The following is a 12865-nucleotide window of genomic DNA, read 5'->3' as shown; positions in this document are numbered from 1 at the left end:
ATGCACAAATTGCTTACAGGCAGCACCTGTAGTCAGGGTTGAATTCACTTCCCTGGCGCTGTAAGGCGGCAACTCTACCACTGTGTCCCTGTACCACCCTACTGCACCAATGTGGTGCCAAATACAGGATAATATGATATGCTGCAGATGCTCTATTGTTTGGAATTTCCAAGTCTCATCTCATCTTCACGATGACTTATTCAATTCTCTGCCTCAGAAGGCAGTGGAGGCCAATTCTCTGGATGCTTCCAAGAGAGAGTCAGATAGAGGTCGTAAGGATAGCGGAGTCAAGGGATATGGGGAGAAGGCAGGAACGGGGTACTGATTGTGGATGATCAGCCATGATCACAGTGAATGGCGGTGCTGGCCCATTGGCCTACTCCTGCACCTATTGTCTATTGTCTTTTGTCTATTGTCTAATTTGGTGGAGATATGAGAATTCATTGCAGCATTGTTGAGCTTGAATCGAATTGGATTGAATACGTTATTGTCACATGTGCCAAGTCACAGTGACATTCTTTGCTTGCTGACCCAAGGTATGCAAATAGTCGCCACATAAAGTAACAAAGTATATCGCACCAGGTCCCCCTTGTTCTCGCACTCCCCCCCCCCCCCCCCTACCCCACCCACCCCCTCACGGCGGACCCCCCATACCAAGCCTCCCCCTGTTTTCACCTCAGTTATATCCATCTGTCACTTGCCAGGTCTGTGTCTTGCCAGGTCTCCACCCGCCTTTTTCCAGCATTCTACACTCTACTACAATAAGTCCAAAGCAGAGTCCTGATCCAAAACTTTGCCCGTCCATTCCCCCACAGATGTTGCCTGACGTAATGTTTTACTTACAATTACTTCAATATTGCAGCACACAAGGTCATTCACTTCTACAGATCCATACGAATTTTCAGCAAAGTAATTCTGTTCACCCTATTTCTCTGCACCCTTCCATTTCTCCCATATGTCTATCAATTCCCCTTTAGTACTTTTGATACAAACTTACACTAAGGGTAATATACAGAAGCAAAATGACCTGCAGCACATCTTTGGGATGTGGGAGGAAACTAGAGACCTGTTCAATACCCATATAGTCAAAGGGAAAGCTCCATGAAGACCGCACCCAAGAACAGGATCAAGTCGAATCCTCGGAGCTTTAAGGCAAGATCACTAACTGCTGTGCCACAAGTTGCCCATAGTGGAAATAGAACTAACCAATGCTTTCAAAGAGTCCGATAGAGAGAGGATCATTTGCAGGGCAATGTGAAGAGGGTTTGGGAATGGGTAGGATAGAACTGTTTAAACTAGAAGCCAGCGTTGAAGAAATTGACCTTAACCGCATTTACCTAGGCACAATCTAAAAGTAAAATTCCAAACAAAATAAACATTCCAAGCCATATTTTTGATTGGTCATTCCATTAAAATCAAATTTTCATCCTTTTAAATTCCCTTAATGTTGGCCATCCATGATGAACTGCCTGGAAAGCATTTCTTTAGCGGCTCTGACATGGTGCATATGCTTCTTTTCTCAGTGATTATTTGTTGCAAGTTTATATTATCATTCAGGATTTTAAATTCTAATTATACATTGTGGAATACAGTGACAGTTTGATGTCAACCTTTTAATGGTAATGTAATTATCTATCTCTAAATGATGCTTTCACTGTAATTAGTGTAATTAAAAAGAAAGGTCACCTATTTTTATTACGCAATAGGGTTGTACTGTACTGCAGACCAGCTGCCTGGTTGATATTTTATCTTCCATTCTAACTACTTGAAATACTCTTTGTAACATACTAAATTGCTTATAATATTTCCCACGAGTAATCCTGAATATTTGTTTTCTACTTATGGCTTGGCACAGAGACACAGTTTCAACCCATTTTGCATGACACAGTAGCATATACATGTAAGGCACATTTTTTGAAGAGATCAGATACTATGATACTAAACAATCTCTTATATAATCAACAAGCAAAAAACAATGATTTCCATTGGACATTACCTATTATCTAAACATTTTCCTCAGATTTATTTTTGCTGAACAAACCTTGCTGCCAGATCCTAAATCTGTATTACCCCCTCCCACCAGGATTGACCCCGTATCGTCCATGATCTATAGACGATAGAAATTGTAGGAAGAATCAATAAAAACAACTTTTATTTTAGCCGAAGATAGACACAAAAAGCTGGAGTAACTCAGCGGGTCAGGCAGCATCTCTGGAGAAAAGGAATAGGTGACGTTTCGGGTCGTGACCCTTCTTCCTATTAATTTCACATTATCTACTTCACTTTGGCTTAAGCTAATATATGGTGTATATTTGTGATATTATATAGCAAAGAGATCAGCATACATGTACTGAAGAACTTTTATTTGTTGATCATTGGAATTTTTTTTTAAATAAGTCATGTTTGTTGATCTGATTTGTAATGTACATTAAATCAAACATGAATCACAGATGCAAATCTTTATGTGTTCTGTGTTTCATAGTCTGTGATCTGTGTTTCATGGTCTGTCTTTCAAGCATTGCATGACAACATGCTGAGGCTTACCTGAATCAGCAAGGTAGTAAATAAACACTTTTTAAATGGTCACTACAAAGAAGATGAATCTAGACATGAAAGGGAGCACTTAATTATTCACAACCAGCTACATACAGGCACACATACATGCATGCAAATATACATCCCACATATCTGTATGCACATACATATGAAATATACAAATGCCTGTAAAAGGCCATTAGACACTTCTATTTGAGAAAATTGATTTGGCCTCTCCCGCAACTAATTGGCAAAACATATTTATATCTTCCAGAGCACTAGTATAAATATAAATAGTGACATTTGTGATGTGTGAAAATAAGATTTTAATCCAAAATGTGTTGGTTTAAAGAAAGCAAGAAAGTATTTAAAAATGAAAGAATTCGATATTAAAACAGGGAGCCAAGAGGTTACTTATGCTAAATCATTACCGACTGCAGGTCACGGGGAAATGACAAATTCAGGTGTCAGCTGTAACTAATTGTTGCTTAATTGAAATATAAATGCTTAATGAGATTCCTTGAAACATTTGACTTTACAATTTCCTGAAATAGATCAATATCATCTGCTTTCATATTCATCTTTCCAAGATTTCAGCGTCAGATTACAGAAACATGGCTACAAGAGGACCAGGGCTGGGAACTGAATATTCAGGGTATACAACCTATCGAAAAGATAGACAGGTGGGCAGAGGGGGTGGAGTTGCTCTGTTGGTAAGGAATGATATTCACTCCCTTACAAGGGGTGACATAAAATCAGGAGATGTAGAATCAGTATTGATAGAAATGAGAAATTGTAAGGGTAAAAAGACAACAATGGGAGTTATCTACAAGCCCCCAAACAGTAGCCTCCACATAGGGTGCAAGTTGAATCAAGAGCTAAAATTGGCATGTCGAAAATGTAATGCTACGGTGGTTATGGGAGATTTCAACATGCAGGTAGACTGGGAAAATCAGGTTGGTACTGGACCCCAGGAAAGGGAGTTTGTGGAGTGCCTCCGAGATGGATTCTTAGAACAGTTTGTACTGGAGCCTACCAGGAAGAAGGCAATTCTGGATTTAGTGTTGAGTAATGAACCTGATTTGATAAAGGGAACTCAAGGTAAAAGAGCCATTAGGAGGCAGTGATCATAATATGATAAGTTTTAATCTACAAATTGAAAGGGAGAAGGGAAAATCGGAAGTGTCAGTATTACAGTATAGCAAAGGGGATTACAGAGGCATGAGGCAGGAACTGGCCAGATTTGACTGGAAGGAGACCCTAGCAGGGAAGACGGTGGAACAGCAATGGCAGGTATTCCTGGGAATAATGCAGAAGTTGCAGGATCAATTCACCCCAAAGAGGAGGAAAGATTCTAAGGGGAGTAAGAGGCACCCGTGGCTGACAAGGGAAGTCAAGGACAGCATAAAAATAAAAGAGAATAAGTATAACATAGCAAAGAAGAGGGGGAAGCCAGAGGATTGGGACTCTTTTAAAGAGCAACAGAAGATAACTAAAAAGGCAATACGAGGAGAAAAGATGAGGTACGAAGGTAAGCTGGCCAATAATATAAAAGAGGATAGTAGAAGCTTCTTTAGGTATGTGAAGAGGAAAAAAATAGTTAAGGCAAATGTGGGTCCCTTGAAGACAGAAGCAGGGGAATTCATTATGGGGAACAAGGAAATGGCAGACGAGTTGAACCGGTACTTTGGATATGTCCTCACTAAGGAAGATACAAACAATCTCCCAGATGTTCTAGTGGCCAGAGATCCTACGGTGACGGAGGAACTGAAGGAAATTCACATTAGGCAGGAAATGGTGTTGGGTAGACTAATGGGACTGAAGGCTGATAAATCCCCAGGGCCTGATGGTCTGCATCCCAGGGTACTTAAGGAGGTGGCTCTAGAAATCATGGACACAATGGTGATCATTTTCCAATGTTCTATAGATTCAGGATCAGTTCCTGTGGATTGGAGAGTAGCTAATGTTATCCCACTTTTTAAGAAAGAAGGGAGAGAGAAAACAGGAAATTATAGACCAGTTAGTCTGACATCAGTGGTGGGGAAGATGCTGGAGTCAATTATAAAAGACAAAATTGCAGAGCATTTGGATAGTAGAGACAGAATCGTTCTGAGTCAGCATGGATTTACGATGGGGAAATCATGCTTGACTAATCTTCTGGATTTTTTTGAGGATGTAACTAGGAACATGGACAGGGGAGAGCCGGTGGATGTAGTGTACCTTGACTTTTCGAAAGCCTTCGACAAGGTCCCACATAGGAGATTACTGTGCAAAATTAGAGCACATGGTATTGGGGGTAAGGTACTGACATGGATAGAAAATTGGTTGGCAGACAGAAAGCAAAGAGTGGGGATAAATGGGTCCCTTTCAGAATGGCAGGCAGTGACTAGTGGGGTACCGCAAGGCTCTGCGCTAGGACCACAGCTATTTACAATATACATTAATGACTTGGATGAAGGGATTAAAAGTAGGCAGTGAAGAAAGCCAATGGAATTTGGCCTTCATAACAAGAGGAGTTGAGTATAGGAGCAAAGAACAGTTGTACAGGGCCCTAGTGAGACTTGCAGTTATACAGGGCCCTAGTGAGACCGCACCTGGAGTACTGTGTGCAGTTTTGGTCTACAAATTTGAGGAAGGATATTCTTGCTATTGAGGGCGTGCAGCGTAGGTTTACTAGATTAATTCCCGGAATGGCGGGACTGTCGTATGTTGAAAGACTGGAACGACTAGGCTTATATACACTGGCATTTAGAAGGATGAGAGGCGATCTTATTGAAACATATAAGATTACTAAGGGGTTGGACACGTTAGAGGCAGGAAACATGTTCCCAATGTTGGGGGAGTCCAGAACCAGGGGCCACAGTTTAAGAATAAGGGGTAGGCCATTTAGAACGGAGATGAGGAAAAACTTTTTCAGTCAGACAGTTGTAAATCTATGGAATTCTCTGCATCAGAAGGCAGTGGAGGCCAGTTCTCTGAATGCTTTCAAGAGAGAGCTAGATAGAGCTCTTAAGGATAGCGGAGTCAGGGGGTATGGGGAGAAGGCAGGAACGGGATACTGATTGAGAATGATCAGCCATGATCACATTGAATGGTGGTGCTGGCTCGAAAGGCCGAATGGCCTACTCCTGCACCTATTGTCTATTGTCTATTGTCTATTGCACAATAGTAAAACAGTGTTCTTAATTGATACAATGATGTCCTTATTTAATACAACCTTAATACTTTAAACCTTCTTACTGTAACCACAACACTCTGCATGAGATTCCTTCATTGTTCTACAATGTTTATCTGTTGTCCACCTCTGCCAAGCTACTTTCACTTAAATGTCATTTACAAATCGCCTTCAACAGCTTCTTCCTCCACATCATTTCCAAAGTGCCCCAAATCTTGGGTACAGTTCCTGCCTTCTGCCCTATCTTATCTAATAACTATTGAATCTTTAATCCGTTCCCTTTTTCCTTATGATGCCACTTTTCCAAACCTTTGCATGTTCCTGAGAGCTATCCTGTACATATTTCAACTAATCCAAATCCATTCATATCTCAAATAATTCCAAGTATTGCAGTCGCTTATTATTTAGTATGTTAAAATGAAAATCTTATTTAAAAATCCTTTCATTATCCCAATTATTATCTTATAGCTCCAGCCAGACTGAAGCACTCTTTCACATCTAACGCAATAAGCAGATTTCAGCCCATGTCGCTAAAACAAAAAGATGTTGCCTTTCTTTACATCACTCTATGTGGCAGAGGACTCCAGTTAGGCTGGTGCAGCGAAGATGATAATCTTAACCTATTTCCATCCATGATCCCCTGTACCTTTATGCTTCCTCATTTATGCAATCCTTCTTCTGCTCTTTGGTATTTCCGAATGCTGCCGACACTCTAGAAAGATAGAGCATTGTAATTTCCAAAAATTGATTTCCATCCAGCTGTCGTGCTCCAATGAGTCAATGATTAAGGTACAATGCGCTTCATCCATTTCCTGACCTCACGATTCCAGCAAGATTGCTTTTCTGATGCCTGCTCTGTTTCGCAGAAATCATATTGAATGATCAAACAGGTAATTTTAAAACCTTGGCATTAAAATGCTGCTGTTATTGATTACTCATCATGTAATCTGCCATATTCAATGAAATAACAATATGAACCCTCACAGCTTGAACCTGTCTACAGTGCAATGATTTTTAAATTTTTACTTCAGGATAGTTAATAACATTTCAATGTATCCTATTGTATTTCCATTTTAGGTGTAAAATTAATGAAAGAGGAGAAACAGCCAGCGCTTACAGAAGATGATGAAAAGGATGCAGAAAAATTAACTACTTAAATCATTTCACGACAGAAGTGTTGGTTTCTTTTGACCATCTGCAAGTGTGTGTGTTTATTCGTCAGCTTTACTAACCATGTACTCATGTCAACTTTACCATTAACTAAGACAGTATTTTGCTGACTTCCTTCAGAAAGTGGGTTAACACTGGTACAGTTAGCCTAAGATTTCTGTAAATGCTAATCATTAGATTAAAAAAGACACTGAAAAGTCTTGATGATTGATTCATTTATTGCTTCATACGAGAAGTAATATGCTGAATGATAATGCCCAGATATTTACCTCTTATTCACAATTGCGAATATGTAATATATCTTTAATGTATCTTGAGGATTAGCACTGATAAGACTGATTCCAAGTTATTGGCACCTTGCAATGCGCACTATTTCACTGACATATATTCCACAGAAATCCCATCCCATCTTAAATTGGATAATTTCAAATTAATAAGTTAAAATGCATGCAATTAAAAATATGCATTTGTGACTAATGGAAATACTTTTTGAAAACATTGAATCAATTACAAAAAAATCAACAGTATGCAGCTAAATCAATTCCAATTTCCATATTTCCAAGAAATGACTCCAATTAAATAGTTCAAAAGGAAGACTACTGCTGGGGCAAAGTGTGGAGAAGAAACAGCAAATAAATTGAGATAATAGAATAGTGGGGTGGAAGTAAGAGGAAAAGGTTCTTAAAGTTGATGATTTACTGTGGTGTAAATTAATTTTATTGTTAGTGGTAGCCTTTTACAAAACCTCAAAACTCTTAATATACAGTGTTATGTAACAGGCAGCACATTTACTGTGAGTGACGAGAAATACCTGTACATAGTACACACCTTTATTTATCACAAACTATGTTAATTTAGGGGAGGTTACTGATTCTGCCAGTAAACTATTCATACTGAATGAATCTCTCTATTTTCCTAGTACCTTCGACAGATCAATATTATCCAATTCCTTGCTTACCTCCTCCAAGGTACTTTCATTTGACCCATGTCACAAGCAACACAACTAGGGCATGATGAGAAATTGAAGTGCTGATGAGTCACAATTTCATTAACAGCCTAGATCCTTCTCTCCCATCCTTAATTTACCGCAGGGCTTGATTTGATTTTTTTTTTCGATACACAAGGTAACCAATAGTAACTTCCAGGATTAAATATTGCAATCATTTATTTCCTCAGTATATGAATTGGACCAGCATTTGGGGACATAACAGCAAAATATCAGTAAGCTCAACTCTATAGCAATCTGAGAAGAATATACAACAGTACAGCAAAGGAACAGGCCTTTCATTCCTTTCATTTCATGGGCCGACCATGATGCCAAATTAAACTAACCCAATCTGCTTGCACCTGACCAGTCCAAATGCCTCTTCGATGTCTTCTATCGTTTCTGCCACCACCACCCTTCCTGTAAAAACATTACCTCATATACAGTATATCCTTTATACTTTACCTCTCACATCTTAAAGCTTGCCCTCTATTATCTGGATGAGCAAAGACACTGCGCATCTGCTTTTCCATGTCCCTCATAATTTTATAATCTTCTATTGGGTCTCCTATCAGCCTCTGATACTCCAGGGAAATCAATCCAAGTTTGTCCAACCTCTCCTCATGGCTAATACTCTTTAATCCAGGCAACATCCTGGTAAACATCTTTTGCACCCACTCCAAAGTCTCCACATTCTTCCTGACATGGGATGACCAGAACTGTACTCCAAACCAAAGAGGCCTAACCAAAGTTTTCTCCAGATGCAAAATGACTTGCTGACTGTTATACTCAATACCTTTACTGATATGATGCAACTGTTCAAAGGTAATTGTTACATGCAAAAGGGCATTGTCAGGTTAGTTAATTGCACAAATAGATGTCAAGTAAAATTTAATGTAATTATTTATGAGTTTAGTTTATTGTCACATGTACCGAGGTACAGTGAAAAGCTTTTGTTGCATACTAACCTGTCAGCAGAAAGACAATACATGATTACAATCGAACCTTTCACAGTGGACATATACATGATAAAGGGAATAATGTGAATAACGCTTAGTGCAAGATAAAGCCAAAGTCCGAACAAAGAATGTCCGAGGGTCTCCTATGAGGTAGATAGTAGTTCAGGACTGCTCTCAAGTTGTGGTTGGATGGCTCGGTTGCCCAGTAACAGCTGGGAAGAAACTGTTCCTGAATCTGGAGGTGTGTGTTTTCACACTTCTATATCTTTTGCCCGATGGGAGAGGGGAGAAGAGGGAATGGCCAGGGTGCGACTCGTCCTTAATTATGCTGGTGGCCTTGCCGAGACAGCATGAGGTAAGAGCTTCTGTACTAAATACAATTTTAAAAAAAAGTAAATTAGACAGAATTAGGAATGCATTTCTATAAATGTTTAAATGTGAGAACATCATTACAGTTTAAGCAAAGTAAATAAATTACTCACAACCTTGGGGTCTCTTCTGTACATTGAAAAGACCCCCCTCCCCAGAGCATCCCCATCTCTAAGTGGTCCACTACCCCATGTTCTGAGGTTTCCTCCACATGGTGAGTCTTCCTCTTCAGCTGTCAAACACAAACTCCTACATCCACAGCTCGTCCTACTTCCCAATGAACCATCTGGTGTCTCTGCAATCCGCAATCCTCTACCAAGAACACTCCACCCAACATTGATCATCCCCATCCCCATCCCCATCCACCCTACTAACATCCGCCCAAGTTTTGATTGTTTTCTATTCTAACTTCCCCCAATAACAAACATCCAATATCCAATTAAAACCCCTCACCCCACCCAACTCATCCACCAAAATAAACAATCTCCTGGTTCTCTCCTAAATATAGGGCTCCATGCCACTTCTCCACCTTAATCATGTTTAGTTTATTTACTGATACAGCATGGAAACAATGAGTCTGTGCTGACCAACAATCACCCGCACGCTAGTTTATCCTACACACTAGGGGCAATTTACAGAAGTCAATTAACTTACAAACCTGCACATCTTTGTAATGTGGGAAAAGACTGGAGCACCCAGAGGGATCCCACGTGGTCACTGGGAGAATGTACAAACTCTGTGGTCAGGATTGAACCAGGGAGTCTGACACCGTGAGGCAGTAATTCTACCGCTGCGCCTCTGTGCCTGGGGCCTGGTTTTGGAAGAGACCAAGTAGGTGGCCTTCAGAAATGTGTTCTGCCATATATGCCCTATGAGACCGAGGGAATCTTAATATGTAGACTCAAATTTTTGTACCTCTTGGGAATTATAACCTATTGAAAAAACAACGTGGTCATTACGGGAGACTTTAATTTAATCTGTGACTCACTGATGATTCTTCGGTTTGATAGATTGAGAAGCCTTCTATTTTCCTTCGTCCATTCCCATAAACAGGCAATGGATTTGATTAGATGGAGACACAGGAGTCTGCAGATGTTGAAATCTGGAGTGACAAAACAATCTGCTCGAGCAAGCCAGCACGTTGAGCAGCATTTCTGGGGAGAGAAAGGAACTGCCGAAAGTTATTAATGAATCAGTGCTCTGTGGGATGGCATTCAAGGAAATACCAGTGTAGAAAATTGTAAACTGACACTGCTGGATTAATTTTGACACACCAAAGGGAATAGTTTCAAATGTTTCAAAGGTTTCAAAGGTCTTTTATTGTCACATGTACCAATTAAGGTACAGTAATATGCGAATTACCATACAGCCATACGAGAAAAAAAGCAACAAGACACACAACTACATAAAAGTTAACATAAACATCCACCACGGTGGATTCCCCACATTCCTCACTGTGATGGAAGGCAAAAAAGTCCATCCGTCGGGGCAATCGAAGCTTCCGCAGCCGGCGGTCGAAGCTCCTGCATCGGGGCGATTGAAGCTCCCGCGTGAGGGCGATCGAAACCCCCGTGTCAAGGCGGTCGAAGCTCCTGTGGCTTGGAGTCTCCAAAGTCGGTCCCTGACCAGAGATGGCGATCACCGTGATTTTGAGTCCGCAAGCACCCACGGTTGGAGCTCTGAGGTCGATCCCTTGTGAAGGGATTGCGGGCTCCATGATGTTAAAGTCCCGTAGGCTCCTCGCGGTGGAGCTCTCAAAAGTCGGTCTCCAGCAAAGGCCGCCAATTCCTCAATGTTAGGCCGCAGTGCGGACGGGGATACGATACAGAAAAAAATCTCATCTCCGTTGGGGTAAGAGATTAGAAAAAGTTTCCCCCAAACCCCACCCCCACATAAAACAAGCTAAAGAACACTAGAAACATACATTTAACACATACTATTAAAACACAAAGAAGTAAGATGACAGACAGACTGTTGACCAGGCAGCCATTGCTGGCGCCACCTGGTGGACACCCGAGTCACAGTTAATTCTAGAAAGGTGAATGTATACGTGCAAAGCTGCAGACCAATGCAAACCCAAACCACAAACGTCACATGGCCACCAATGTGGAGAACATTTAGTGAAGCATGACACAAAATGGGCGACACAGTGGCGCAGCTGTAGAGTTGCTGCCTTACGGCACCAGAGACCCAGGTATGATCCTGACTCTGGGTGCTATCTGTACGGAGTTTGTATATTCTCCCTGTGACTGCATGGGTTTTCTCCGGATGCTCTGATTTCCTCCCACATTCCAAAGATGTGTGGGTTTGTAGGTTAATTGGCATTGGTAAAAAATGTAAATTGTCCCTAGTAGGTCGGATAGTGCTAGTGTATGGGTTGATCACTGGTCAGAGTGGACTCGTTGGGCCAAAGGTCTGCTGCCATTCTGTATCTCTGAAGTCGAAAGTCTAAAAAGAGTGGCACTGTGGAAAAGGTGCTGTCGACAGCACCAGAGTCCCAGGTTCGATCCTGACTTTGAATGCTGTCTGTGTGGTGTTTGCTCGTTCTCGCTGTGAGGTTGTGGATTTCTTCCAGGTGCTCCGGTTTCCTCCCACATCCCAAAGACATGTGGGTTTGTAGGTTAATTGGCTTCTGTAAATTGTCCCTAGGGTCTAGGATAAAACTAACGTGTGGGTTATCGTTGGTCGGCCCGGACTTGGTGGGCCAAAGGGCCCGTTTCCACACTGTATGTCTAAACTAAACTAAACCAAACCAAAAAATGCAATTATAGAGAAAGTACAGCCTGCAATGGGAACCTGGACAGGAAAAGATGTGTGGTTTGGAAAAATATTTCTGCAAACTGAGAACACTGCAGAGGACATCAGAAGTCCAGCGAATGAATGTACTGAGCCATGGTAAGATTATACAAATCTTAAAGAGATGCATACCTGATCCATCATAAGCACCATACTTAACTGCCTTTTAGGAATGAAAAAACAAAAAAAATAGAAAATATTGGAAACAGCGAGCAGGTCAAGTGGAATCTGTGGAATGAGAAACCATTAACGCTTCCGTGGCACCCTTTATCAGAACCGGGAAAGAAAAAGAACATCGAAAATTACTATCTAATTTGTCTTGATTCAAAACCTCACATTTATTTGGGTCATGGACTATCCTTACATTTCTGGAAAATTAAACTCCAAAGTTGCACTCTGGAGCTTTTAATGTAAAATGCACTATCATTCAATTAATTTAACAACAGAAAAAAAATCTAACACTGTGGCTTGCCAAGCCTCTTCACAAGCCATTGTTTTGAATTTCCTAGCAGATTTGCCCCTTAGCCTTCTGGCAGGGTATCTTCCCATAAGTATTAGTCACTTTGCAGCATCTCATCCAACAAAAAAGCTATTCTTTATGTGTAAGCTTAGCAGCAGGTCCAACTAAATTATGCTATAATGGGCCCACTACTGCCAACAGTGGATTGCACATATAGGATTATGTAACTGGATGAATGTCAAGATCAGTGTGTGAGACAATTAGAGAGGAGCATTCCCACAGGGGGATTTGAATGCAGGAACAACAATTTTAAATTACCATGTTAGAGGTTATAAAGATTGAGTTTTTTACACTGAATTTTCTAAATTCAATAGCATTTTTTTCTATTAGACCACTCAGAAACAATGTGATTCCAT

At 40.8% G+C, this 12865-nt stretch overlaps 1 protein-coding gene across 2 annotated transcripts in view; it reads left to right on the top strand.

Annotated features, from left to right (window-relative positions):
* Nucleotides 1-7087, top strand: part of ppp1r17 (protein phosphatase 1 regulatory subunit 17) — a 58632-nt gene extending 51545 nt beyond the window's left edge. The window contains exon 4 of one of the 2 annotated variants that reach the window (XM_078398662.1): nt 6788-7087. In XM_078398662.1, the coding sequence (XP_078254788.1) occupies nt 6788-6867 (80 nt within the window). In that variant the 3' untranslated portion in view covers nt 6868-7087. The remainder of the gene's footprint in view (nt 1-6787) is intronic. The other variant, XM_078398661.1, reaches the window with a different exon arrangement.
* Nucleotides 7088-12865: the final 5778 nt, after the last annotated feature.

This window comes from Rhinoraja longicauda, chromosome 4, assembly GCF_053455715.1.
Source record: "Rhinoraja longicauda isolate Sanriku21f chromosome 4, sRhiLon1.1, whole genome shotgun sequence".
NCBI lineage: Eukaryota > Metazoa > Chordata > Chondrichthyes > Rajiformes > Arhynchobatidae > Rhinoraja > Rhinoraja longicauda.
Note: the sequence above shows the minus strand (reverse complement) of the source record. Positions and strands in the feature narration are given on the sequence as shown.